The 13,663-nt window shown below is 35.9% G+C and overlaps 1 protein-coding gene across 2 annotated transcripts in view; it reads left to right on the top strand.

Moving 5' to 3' along the window:
- The window catches only part of ATG5 (autophagy related 5), a 133,674-nt gene extending 121,516 nt beyond the window's left edge, over positions 1–12,158 (top strand). For both annotated transcript variants that reach the window (XM_039237442.1, XM_039237443.1), the window contains one exon: positions 9,657–12,158. In XM_039237442.1, coding sequence (XP_039093373.1) covers positions 9,657–9,793 — 137 coding nt within the window. In that variant the 3' untranslated portion in view covers positions 9,794–12,158. The remainder of the gene's footprint in view (positions 1–9,656) is intronic.
- Positions 12,159–13,663: the final 1,505 nt, after the last annotated feature.

Below are 13,663 nucleotides of genomic sequence, written 5' to 3'. Positions count from 1 at the left end.
ATTTTGAGAGAGAGAGGAACAGAGAGTATGAGCAGAGGAGGGGCAGAGAGAGAGGGAAATACAGTATCTGAAGCAGGCTCCAGGCTCTGAGCTGTCAACACAGAGCCTGAGGTGGGGCTTGAACTATGAACCATGAGATCATGACCTGAGCCAAAGTCAGACACTTAACCGACATGGGCTTCCATGTAACTTCTTATGTATCAGATTATGACAAGAGTTGTATGCCATTGATTTTTTTTCTTTCTTTTTTTTTTTTAAGAAATTAACTTCTGGATATGATTAGAATGTACCAGAACTCTGGCTCTGGCAAGAAAGAAATAAGCTTTTTTTACTAAGGCATCTACTTAATCATAGCAGCCAGCTTACTTATGGAGTTGTTAAAATGTATTTAATGTAAAAATCATAAGGCAAGGGGTCTGAAAGTGTTGCTCTTAGGAAAACTTTTCACTAAAGATGCTAAGCAGTGGTTCACACATTTAATTGAAGTTTCAGCTATTCACAAGTAACCATGGAAGGCTTTCATGACTTTGCTGAGATACTGTGAGTCTGACATGTGGGACAGGGTCACTGGCCGCTTGCCCTTTCAGCCTCATCCTGACACTCCCTGGTCTTCATTGTTCTCTCTCCCTCACTAGATGCATATGCATATTTTATATTAAAAAATGATGTGTCATTCACAATGGGAATTCAAAAAGTTATTTAAATATAACCCACATGAATAAAGATCGTCACTCAAGTTTGGTCAGAAGCAATTTGTTAGGCTCCGTTTATTTATTTAAAAAAATTTTTTTTAAATGTTTAATTTTTAAAAAAAAATTTTAATGTTTATTATTACTGAGACAGAAACACAGCATGAGTGGGGGAGAGACTGAGAGACAGGGAGACACAGAAACAGGCTCCAGGCTCTGAGCTGTCAGCACAGAGCCCGATGCGGGGCTCGAACCCAAGAACTGTGAGATAATGACCTGAGCCAAAGTTGGACGCTTAACTGATTGAGCCACCCAGGTACCCCTAAATGTTCATTTTTGAGAGCGAGAGAGAGAGTAAGCGAGCAAGGGAGGGGCAGAGAGAGAGAGAGGGAGACACAGAATCTGAAGCAGGTTCCAGGCTCTAAGCTGTCAGAATAGATTCTGACATGGGGCTCGAACTCACAAACGAGGAGATCATGACCTGAGCCAAAGTTGGACGCTTAGCTGACTGAGCCACCCAGGTGCTGCTGTTAGGCTCAGTCTAAACTTGGTAATTAGAATATAGTTTCTTTTCTTAAATTCATCATTTTGCCATCAGATTCCAAATGAAAATGAGTGAAATTCTGTTCCAGGATTGTTTCATTCTCCCTCCATCTTTGTGCTCTGTCCCAACACATGGGCAGTATGGACTAATCTTGGGCAGACAGAATCCGTTCATGGCTTAATCCACTGGCACACACCTTTCCTACGGTCAAAGAAATCATAAAGTGATAATTTTCTTTATTCTTCATCAGTGGGGATGATGACATTACTGTACCTGTCAGAAGATGCTTCTGATTTCCTCTTAATTCTTGTTCTTTACCTAAATCTCAAGAAGTTAACCTGACTTTTTAAAAAGTGGGTATAGACACTTAATCTTTAACAGTAGAAAACAAAATTCCCTTAACAAAATAACACATGCAGGTGATTAAAAGCTAGTCATCGCTTCATTAAAAACTCCTGTGAGACCTCACTCGGGCCATATATAAACAAGTATAATTATTGCTTACATTTTAAATAAAACAGTGAACTATCCTCTAATTCATACTTGACAAATATTAATGGTCCCTATTACAACCAACTAGAATTACTAGGTTATTTTATGAAAGCAGATCAAAAACATTTGAAACTATATTTTCAAAGTTTTGTTTTGGATTTTTTTTAAATGAACAAGTTTTAATTTCTAACTTAATCATATTTTTATCTAATTACTAGGAGGCTTTTAATCAGTTTACTAAAATGGTGTTTCAGTCTCTTAATACAATTTCTTTTTATAATTATAGCTAATTGGAGTTTTTTGTTTAAATTTTGGTTTATGTTCTCATTAAGAAATATAAAGATTATAAGCAAAAGTCAATAAAAGAATTAACATGGATATGTTTTGCAAATCTTGTTTAAAATGTTAAGAGTCTAGGCTCTGGGAATATGTGGAAGAGAAATAATTTCTAAAATACATAAAATATAAAATGTATGCATGGGAAGAGATATGTGGTATATATTAATTGTGATATGTTCATTAAGACCTGTACTACTAAGTGAGTATAGATCAGGAAGAAGTTAATGTAAGTATTTTTAAATGGGTTTGTATTTCTCTGATAAACAGCACTCTCCTTCTGTTTGTGATCACGGGATAAAAGCTCTGTAAGCTTGTATATGTTCATTTTTACTGCTACATCATGTAGTGTGCTCTTAAGATTGAGATCTCATTCCCCAGGAAGCATTTCTGTCTAAGATTAATTGCCCTTTTAAAATCAGCGTTTGATGTATTCCTTTGGCTATATCCTGGCTTGGTTTAACCCTCTTTGACCTGACCTCACTGACTATTACCGCTGAGGCTGAGTCAAAATCCTTCAGCATGATGTATGCACTTCAGATTTCTGCCTGTGGTTTTTCATGTTGATGGATTCAATTAGTTGGCGTTTTACTAATGAACATATCAGAGGTTAAAGAATTTATCAGACACAACCAAATTGTTCAGACTAGTGGTAATCCAAAAACTCATCTCTTTTATTTATTTAAAACTTTTTTAGAAGTATTAAGCATTTTTCAGAAGTTTTACTTTCAGCATCACACATTCCAAGATAACAAATCAAGTCATTTTCTGCTGAATTATAAAATATAAATGTGAAACCACAAAGCTAAACACAATGGGTACAGCATTTGACCTTAGATTTTTGCTATTCCATGTTCACAAGTATGAACTAAAAAAAAAAGTTAAACTGAAATTTTCTGATTAAAGCATTTTCCTTTGAAGATATACCATTCATTTCTCTAGCTTCCTTTAAATTCAAGGAGATTTCACATATTTAGTATGCTTATTAATGGTAAAAATGAAATGTATGCATCTCTAGGATCTCAGCTATCCTATTTTTAAAGACATTTAGATCATATTCCTTATTGAAAATTGACTAAAAAGTAAGGACTAAAATGTAGATCGAGGTGGGGAAGATTTGAGCCATTTCTAATATAAATTTCTAAAAGGCAGATCTATCACATACTGTCAGCTCTCAAACGGTGACCTATTTTTAAATGTATGACAAAGATTCTGGAAGGTTTTTTCCTCTATCTCAATGCTCTCATCTAAAAAAAAAAAAAAAAAAAAAAAAAAAAACAATAACTCAATGGCCTGCTTGCACACTACAGTTTGCTTCGGTGGCTAGGAGCTGGGTTCGAATCCTGATGCCTTGCTGCACCTCAGTTTCCTCACGGACATGCTGTCTCTCTCTCTCTCTCTCTCTCTCTCCCAAAAAAAAAAAAAAAAAAAAAAAAGAACATTACCTAAAGTCTACCAAATAACAATAGTACAGTAGGGCTCGTTGAACTTGTCAGTGACACGCTTTACTAAGTACACTTGTTAGCATGACTAACATAATTCAGAGGGTTTACAGTCTTACAGTCCGTAAGGAATGGTTTAAACTGTCATTCTTTCTGTTGTTTGCATAATAATCAAGTCTGGGTTTTCGTTGTTGTCATCTTTCTTTCCTTCTTTTTTTTTTTTTTAAGCACATTCATGAAATTTGTGTGCCACACTGACACTGCATAATAATGAGACTGAGTAATTCAGAGTCTGTATTAACATGAAGCCAAATTCTCACAGCTCTTTGCATGCTAATTACATAGTCAAATCCGTGGTTTTTATATATCTTTTGATATATCTGGTACTGAAAGAATTACCATATTCCCATAACTTTGTGTACAAGAAGAGAACTACAGTGAGTGTTTACTTTTTGTTACCACACTATGATCTTTTAAAAACTAGTCTGCTGTCTTCACTTGATAATATTTTCAGTCAACATTCTTGTGTTTTTAGGGAGTGAGCAGGAGAGAGGAGTGGAGAAGAGAGTCACTAATTTTACTGTGTTGGGCTGTGTTCTGAGTGCTCTACTTGGATATCCCACTTAATCTCCATGCAACCGTGCAGATTAGAATTTTTTTTTTTAACGTTTTTCTTATATCTGATAGAGAGTGTGAGCAGGGGAGGGTCAGAGAGAGAGGGAGACACAGAATCTGAAACAGGCTCCAGGCTCTGAGCTAGCTGTCAGCACAGACCCCGACGTGGGGCTCGAATCCACGAACCCTGAGATCATGACCTGAGCCATGAGATCATGACCTGAGTCAAAGTTGGATGCTTAACTGACTGAGCCACCCCGGCGCCCCACAGATTAGAATTCTTTATCCACACTATGAGAGGAGGAAGTTGAGACTTGGAAGATTAAGTGATTTCCCTAAGAATTTAAACCTAGTGAATTATGCTAATTTGAACTCTGAAAGAAATATTATGCTGTTTGAGTGTACAAGACTCATACTAAAACTGGAAGACATGTTAGAGATTCTCTGTTCTAGAACCTGGTTTACAGACTGAGTCCTATCGGGAATCCCCACGGGTCGTTAAGTCAGCAAAGCAGCAGGACTTGGGAGGTGCACAATCCCACATCAACCAGAGCCACCCCTCCCTCACCTCACCCTCGCCCCTCCCTGTTTTATATACAGGGCTTCTGCATAAGATCTGGCTTAAGGAAGAATTCCTTATTATCGTAAGATTTATTCAAAGGAACATTGAAAAACAGACTTTATCCCAGAGACCTGGAGAAGAGGCCAGTTTATACATATTTTTAAGTCTCCCAAATGATTCTGATCATCAGCCAGATTTGCAAACCATGGATCTACACAGACATCTTCATTTTATTTATAAGGAGACACCCTGAAAAAGATGTGAGGGCTGCTCAGAATCCTTCATTAGCAGAATTGGAATTCCACTTGCTTGCCTCCCAATTCATCTTTCAGTAGCACCTTGTTAACCAGCAGTGCATACTTAACCCTTGTTCCTTTATCTCTTGTTTATATTATTATGTCTATCATTATAGTCTAAGTGTATATTTTACATACACACACATACATAATACATATATTACTACATATATAATTTATATATTTGTACACACTGTTATATAGTCATCATTTTTTATATATACACAAGAAGTTAACATTGAACTTATAATTTTCATTAATGTGTGGCTAATGTAAATTTTTTTGGCTTCCATATGTAATTCTTACCATTCATATCATATAACCAACATCTATCTGTCTGAATGTATTTTTCTTAAAATGTCACATAACTCTAAAAATGCTCACTTTAAAGTAGATGCTAGTGAAGAATTGAGTTTATTTTTATTAGGCTATTGGTGATAATACAAAATTATATGATAGATTTACATTTTTATCTTTTATAGTATTTATAAGTAAGATAAATATAAGAAATGAAATTTTATTATGATATTCCTTATATTGATATAAGAGCTCCTTGGATTTAATATCTAACTCTTAAAGTGAAATGAATTCCTCCTTTACTTAATGAATATACATGTCTATGACATTACTTTCTGTCTTCTTCCTTAATTTACAGACCCAAAGCATTTATGAATGACTGTCCTTATATTTACAAGATGAATTAAAATAATAAGGTTTAAAAATTGCTATGCAGACATTTTACAAAGTAATGATGCACACTTGTCAAAATTGTCAAGGTTAAGAAATTCAAAGAAAGGCAAAAACTAAGCAAATTAAAGAAGAGTATTTAGAAACAGGAAAATTCAGTGCAATGTGTGATTCCTGGACTGGATTCTATACAGAGGAAAGAAATAATTGGGATAGTTGATAAAATTTGAAATGATTTCAGGATAGTATTATATCAGTGTTGATTTTTCTATTTTGATAGCTGTATTATGGTTATGTAAAAGAATATCTTAATAGCAAGTATACACTAACGTTTAGGGGGAAAGGCACAGTATTTCTAATTTATTCTCTAATGATTCAGAAAATAATTATATACACACAGAATGATGAAGCAAATGGGGCAAGATTTAAGTAGTGGATGAATCTTGGTGAAGGGGAATCCTTGTACTACTCTAGCAACTTTTCCAGAAGTTTGAAGTTCTGTCAAAATCAAGGGGCACCTGGGTGACTCAGTCAGTTAAGCATTCACCTCTTGATTTTGGCTCAGGTCATGATCCCAAGATTTGTGAGATTGAGCCCTATGTCAGACTCCTCACTGACAGCATGGAGCCTGCTTAAGATTCTCTCTCTCCCTCTTTCTCCGCCCCTTTCCCACTTGCACTCTTTCTTTCTCTCTCAAAATAAATAAACATTTAAAAATATCAAAGTTACCCCTCAAAGTGCCCTGTATGAGAGAATTTCATATAGAACTAGTTCACTCGATTACTGTCTCAAATGTTTGCCTACTTTAAACCATCAAACCATCTCATAAAAAAAAAAAAATTTTTGAGTGGGTGAGATATGGTATAACATTTTTCTCCTGAGTCATTTGCTTTGTAGTGATATATTTCTTATTTCCAAGTATTAAATTCTAGATTCCCATTTTGAAACACAAAGACATATTTACCAAAACACATTTACTTTAACAATATTATCAAGTGTTTCCTTTTACTGTTAGGAAAACAAGAAACATCTAAGTTTTCCTTGCTATATTTTGTTCTGAGATTACTAAAATGTCCAGTCATGCTCTGTTGTTATTGGTAGTGGCATGAGTTCAGGTGATAGCATATATGTTTCTTGGCTTATGTGAAAACATTTAGACTTTTTAGTGTTTTAATAACCAAAACAGTTTTTATAGGTAGAGCTCTTCTCCTGCTTAGTAGTGCCAGCCATCAGAAACTATTCTCTCAACTTTAATTTTGGCGGTGTCTTCTGGTGGTATCTTCTACCAGCAACAAAATTATCCAAGTTATCCAAATGAAAACATTTATTGACCAATTACTAAGTGTCGGGCACCAAACTGGCACCGGGGATACAGTGATGAATAAGAGAGAAACTTTAATAATTCCGAGGGAACTGCTATTCCATTCTAAGAATTCCTCTGGTGGCAGTTGTGTCATTAGGGTAAGTCAGAAAACAAGAAAGATAAAAAATGTAGGCAGTGACAAATATCTATTTAAAAGCTTAAACTGTTGTGTTGGGGAGTATGACAGATGCATTTTCACAGTTGTGTTAGTGACACTTTTATGTTACATATTAAAAGTGGCCCCAATTTAGGGCAGCTGGGTGGCTCAGTCATTTAAGTGTCTGACTTCCGCTCAGATCATGATTTCGTGGTTCACAAGTTCGAGCCCCGCTTCAGGCTCTGTGCTGACAGCTCAGAGCCGGGGCTTGCTTTAGATCCTGTGTCTCCCTCCCTCCACCCTCTTCCGCTCGCACTCTGTTCTTTCTCTCTCAAAAATAAATAAACATTTAAAAATAGTTTTTATTTAAAGTGGCCCCAGTTTAAACCAGAGAATCGGTGCTGTCTATTCAGGTGTCTGATAAATGGTTTATTAGGTTTGATATACAAAGTATTTGAATAGTGCTTATGTTCTCCACCTTATATTGTATACCTCAGATTCCCTTGATCCTTTTTGTGTAACAGGGTCGGTCTTTTGCCTTTCAAACACACTTATGCATGTGAGTATGCCATATGGTACTTGCTCTCACATTTAAATACTGCTTTAAGCACAATGTTTTGGATTATTGAGTTGAGACTTGTTTCTATTACTCTGTTTCAGCATATCCAAAGGTAGCTCTGGCTTAAGGAAAAACTTTACAGATAAGGAACTCTTACACCGCTGTTCTTTCATTCTTTGACTCAGTGCTAAGTAGGAGGAGGATTCTGAGAATATTAAAGTATTTCAAAGAAATATACATAAGAATATGAAGAGAATGATACCGGAAATGTTTTCAAATATTCTAAGAAAGATTTAATGCAGTAAAAACTTGGCAATCTAGAACTTACAAAGGATGAATCATTCCAGATACCTGAGGGTTTATCCATTTGAATACCAACAGTTTAAAATCTTATAGTATTAATACGATACTTTGTATAGTATAGTGTTCTGTACATTGCTTGATCTTTTATTTATAGATGATTCCCATCATTATGGAAGTTAGTCATTGTATTAACACTAGTGATCACAGCTGTGTAAAAAGTATGTGTAGATGCAACAAAAATTGTCAGAAAAATCAGTGAAAGCATTTTTTTAGGTGAGAAATACTATGAGGTAATACCTTTTTCCAAAATTATTTTCAGGTATGGCAACGATTTAAGGGTTTGTTTTGGAACTTCTACATGGTTATATTTGGGATTGTTAGTGCATTTGTTAGCTTTTCATATTTAGCATCATTTTATCAATTTTCTGTAGTGTTTTTGTGTCTTCTCCTATTGTCACTCTGTTGGCTGTCACCTCCCAGGACTTGTGCTGCCTCTCACAGGAAGTTTAAATACTTCTTTAAAAGCGTCTCTTGTTTGAGGTGCCAGCCAAGCCATTATCACCATACATCATCAGCCCATTTTGCCTGGAAGTTAGAGCACTAGGGATGAACAGGGCACAGAGGGAAAAAGGAGGGTATTTCCCTCTCATATAGTTTCATGAGTTCCCTGTTTCCTTGTCTTCTGTCTCCAGGAAGCTGAGCGCATTAGACATTGTATTTTAGATTAAAAGAGACAAACCAAGAATTGTGAATTCACAAACCAAGAATTCACAAACTGTGAAGGAGTGACAGAGTTTCTTGAAGGTTGTTTTGTTTTGCTCTAAGGAAAGGAAATTGGGTTTTGCTTTCCTTGTTTGCCTGTGACAGCCAAGGAAATGGTTCGGAGGGCGCTGCTGTTTACCTGTTGTCGGTACAGCTTATCAAAAGCATAAAAGATATAAAATTAACCTAAAATTTGTAATAAAATTTAAATTGGAAAGAAAAGTGTGAATTGCAGATCTCTTTCAATTGGCCAATGAGTGTTAACAGAAATCAATCAGTTTTCATGACTCTAAAACAGGAATCCTGAGTCAGACTCTTCGTTCCTTGTCATGAAAACTGTAACTCCGGGTCTCTCAAACTTTCTGATCCGTATTTGAAAAACTTGATTGGAAATGAACATACAGCTCCCATCTGTTTAATTAAACATCTTCCCAAACACCAATCTTATTCTTGATGATTTCGAGTCATATTTCTGTTTTACATGTTTTAGTTATATATTGACCTACTTCATATACCCGTCATTTTTAATAACCATTTAGTACAGTTTTTAATGTGTAACTAAAATAAATTTTGGTCAGTGGGTACAATGGGCTGTTTTCTCCACTATAGTTTCATTAACGTCAATCTTAGGTAAGCACAGTAATTAAGAAAGAATGAATACTTTCACATATAGCAACAGAATTTTTATCAGAATTCATTGCAACCCTCAGGTTTCTGTTTTGGGTGATACATATTGCAACATTCGAACTTTCTCCATGTCCACATTTCCTGCTCAGGAGACAGACCAGGTTTAACTGTTAAAGCTGTAAAATCCATTTAACTCACCAAGGATTTTCAAAAGGCAGCAGATTTTTTTTTTCTTCTGTTTTGACCCTTCCTGACTACTGTTGGATTTCTTTCTTGGAATAGATGGAGAAAAAAAGAATCAAGTGATGATTCATGGAATTGAGCCAATGTTGGAAACACCTCTGCAGTGGCTGAGTGAACACCTGAGCTACCCAGATAATTTTCTTCATATTAGTATCATCCCACAACCAACTGATTGAAGGATCAACTCTATGCCTGAACGGAATCGCCCTTAAACAGGATTTACCAGAGCATGTCACCCTTCTGCTTCAATCAGGTTTGGTGGAGGCAACCTGACCAGAAACACTACTGCAAGCCAAACAGGAAGATGATTCCATGGTAGATAAGGGCACTCGGGCTGGTCTTACTTTGCATCACCACTGCTTTCCTCCACTGCCGTCATTAAACCTCAGCTGCGGCATGAAAGACTTCACAGGACCACTGCGAGTCTTCTGTTTTCTTGTAAAATATAATGAAGCCGAAACCTTTGGCCTAAGAAGAAAATGGAAATATGTGCCACTCGATTTGTATTTCTGATTAACAAATAAACAGGGGTATTTCCTAAGGTGACCATGATTGAACTTTAGCTCGAGGGAGTGGAAACATTGGTTTAATTTTCTAGAGAATTCGACTTAAGAAAGTAAAAGAGAAATTCTGTTATCAATAACTTGCAGTAATTTTTTGTAAAAGATCCAATTACAGTAAACCCATCTTTCCTTAATGAAAATTTCCTATGTTTACAGTCTGTCTATTGGTATGCAAACAATCTTGTAACTTTGATAATGAACAGTGAGAGATTTTTAAATAAAGCCTCTAAATATGTTTTGTCGTTTAATAACATACAATTTTGTCACTTTTCCAGTACTTTCTGACTCACATACAGTAGATCACTGTTTTTACTCTGTGTTACCATTCAGGCGGGTCATCATTGACAAGGAGTAGATGGAGGGCATAGGATAGATAACTTGTCTCAGGAGCTGTCGGAGAATTTCTTGCTGCCAATTTTTAAATCTATATTCTTTACATGCTAAAGATATAAGTGTTATCATTTATCTTTGCTGTTTTATCACTGTAAACACTGTCAAATCATAGTATGTTAAGCATCTGTTTAAGATAATTTTGCATCTTTGGGAAAAAACCCAATCCTTTACAAGCGAGTGTTTTTCATTGGCTTCAGGTCTGATATTTCACTGTGGCCCCTGGCAGCCAGTCTTTGCAGTCTTAAGATTACCAATCTCTTGACTTAACTTTACCAAAAATATTCAGGAGTTCCTGGAGTTCTTATTCAGCATAAGGAAAGTTTTGCTGCACTTTATTACCTTGCTGCTGGGATTCTACCAGCCGAACGCACTTGTGCATTACACTGTTTCTTGTGAGCTGACCTGCTGTCCATCTTGAATGTCGACCCATTTGAATATACTAAAAGACATAGTATCATACGATAATGGTTTTAGATTCCATAATAAAAATGGATGTTCTTCTTAGAAAAATTGTGCGAATGTTGAAGTGAGGCCCTGGCTAGTGCTCACTGCTTCCTTTTTCCTTTTGTGATTTTCACTGATTAATAATAGTATATTTATTCATAGGATGAGATAAAGTTCTTCAAAGAGCAGATATTGTGGAATGGAATGTATAAGGCTCAATCAAAAAGAAAAACGTAGGGTCCCAATGTGAGAAAATTCACCATAATTGTCAACAAAATGAAAAGTGCCATTTTAGTAAAGGCAGGAAAAAAATAACAATATTTGAGTTGCTTAAAGACAAAAAACCCACTGACTTGTATTTTTTCAAAGGAGGTTGATCTGAATATGATTGTTCACATTAAAAGTGTTTATTCGTCTATTCAGTTTGGGGGTTTTCCCCCTTGATGTTTTGACAGACTGAAGTGAACTTCAGTGAACAAAAGGATCAAAATGCCAGGGAGTGTTAAGTTGTGAAGAAGAAAGTGTGGTAAGAACGGTAAGCCATAGTAGTTTTCCACAGACGAGACCAGTTTGAGGTTTCTGCAGTGGATTCAAGTGAGCTACTGATCTCGACTTCCAGATATGAAAGTAAATGTTATCAAGCCATTGCCTGATGTTACTTGTTCATTAGTACACCAGCATAGTAACATATTACTCTACTCTAGTCCCAGGTAAGCCAAGCCCCGGTCCCCAGAGGAAAAATACAAACAGAAATTAGTGCTGGCTTAAATATCTATTTTTGTTTCTTTTTATTTGAATATTTAAATTTTATGGTTTATTAAAAAAGTAAATACAATTTTGTGTCTGTCATTATTTCCAGAAATTGGAAATGAAATGAAATTCCTATAAAGCAAGTTAGCTATTGGGGGAATTATTAAAATTTCCTTAGTCTTATGCTTGTCTGAAAGTCTCTCAAAGTAGTAAAAGATATGAGGAATAAAGGAGAGCATACAAAAGGGCCACAGATCTCTATGTGCTTGTGTCACTCACTCGTGGTAGTGACCTCCCCGCCCCCAAGAAAATGAAAACGTGTTTTTAAATTATGCATTGTTAACTAGGAAGGTATAAATTCAGCCTTAAATAAAGTAAATCATTGCTTGTCCGTCATAGTGTTGTTTTTCATTTGAATGACCTAAGTTCTGAGCATGGATAGAGTTGAATTGAGAAGCACCTTCTGTATCTAGAGACCCAAAGTAGCCTGCTCATAATTAAACAGAATTGACCTCCCGGTCTAGAGCATGGTGATGTATAGACCATATTGCAGCCAGTCTAAGGTAAACCCACGAGTGCATTAAGTCCTGTTATATTGACCTCTCCCCCTCCCCCATTCAGCTGGAAACTAGGGAGGAATTGATCATTTGCTAAGAAAACAATATACAAGATTTGATATTGAATGATAGTAACTTTTAATGGTTATCTTCCTAGAGTGTGTTTATTTTTGATAGGCTATATGAGATAACGTTTTCTTTCAATTTTCAAAAACTTGGTTTATGTGGGTCATGCCAAAGAATGACAGTCTCACTTTTTATTTATCATACTGTTGATATTAGGTCTGAGGTGAGTCGGGTTTCCTGTTAGATTGTTGAAATAGAAGTGTAGAATCTTGAGTCAAGGTACGATAGGAAAAAAATCAAGTGTGGTGATCTTTGTAGTCCAATCATTCATAGTCATTGAGATGGAATCAGTCAAAATACTTACTATCTCCTTTGAGTTATATCATCCTCCCAAGTGTTTTCTAAATATATCCCTTTCCTGGTCTGGAAGTATTAAAAATCACCCATGGGAGTCTTGGAGAGGAGAGAAACATGCCTCTTTTCTCAGATCATTGAGGTTAAACGATTGTTTGTAATTATAAAAATTCACTTGCCATATAGCTTTATTTGACAGAAGAAGCCTTTAAAGTCTCTCTTGTGAATTACAAGTTTGATCCTTTATTAGCAAAAGTAATACTACTATGGAATCTAGTAAGCACAATACAGTATAACCATGGCGTGAAAAGGGGCTCAATTTTAGATCCTTTAATTGTGTTCATTAAGTGTTTAGGTTTTTTAATACTGACTATTTTTGTTAACTGAGAATGTGTTAGAATGATCCACAGTGAGATACAGACAAATCTGAAGATGCAGGAATCTCAGTATGCTTTGACATACCAGTTCATTCTTTTGAAAGTGATAAATATGACTTTCCCTCTGTAGCATTCCCCCCCCACCCCCACCCCCACTTCACAGAAATAAATACAACACAACCAGGCTGTTTCCTCTTTGATTTCCCTGGTTCTTAGCAGTGTCTAGCACATAGCTGGTGCTTTGCAGATGTGTCCAAAAAGAAGGAAAAAATGAACTCAGGATTATTTAATCACAATTTAAAATCAGTGTTGTATTTTTCTGTTAAAAATACCCACTATAAAAATAGGAAGAACCGAGTCGTTTAGAAATCAACAAAGTACAATTAGTTCAGGTTTGCATTACTCTGAAGACTTGCTTACTCAAACCAGCTACTTTCAGTAGGAACCACTGTGGATCAGATCCTTGCGTCAGTCCACATTCATTTTAGCTGCAGAGTAGACCGCAGTACATAGCTTCTGTTTCAACATCACTGTAATGGAAG

This window comes from Hyaena hyaena, unplaced genomic scaffold, assembly GCF_003009895.1.
Source record: "Hyaena hyaena isolate Hyena2069 unplaced genomic scaffold, ASM300989v1 scaffold_123, whole genome shotgun sequence".
In the NCBI taxonomy this organism is placed as follows: Eukaryota; Metazoa; Chordata; class Mammalia; order Carnivora; family Hyaenidae; genus Hyaena; species Hyaena hyaena.
This window is presented reverse-complemented; position numbering and strand designations above follow the sequence as displayed.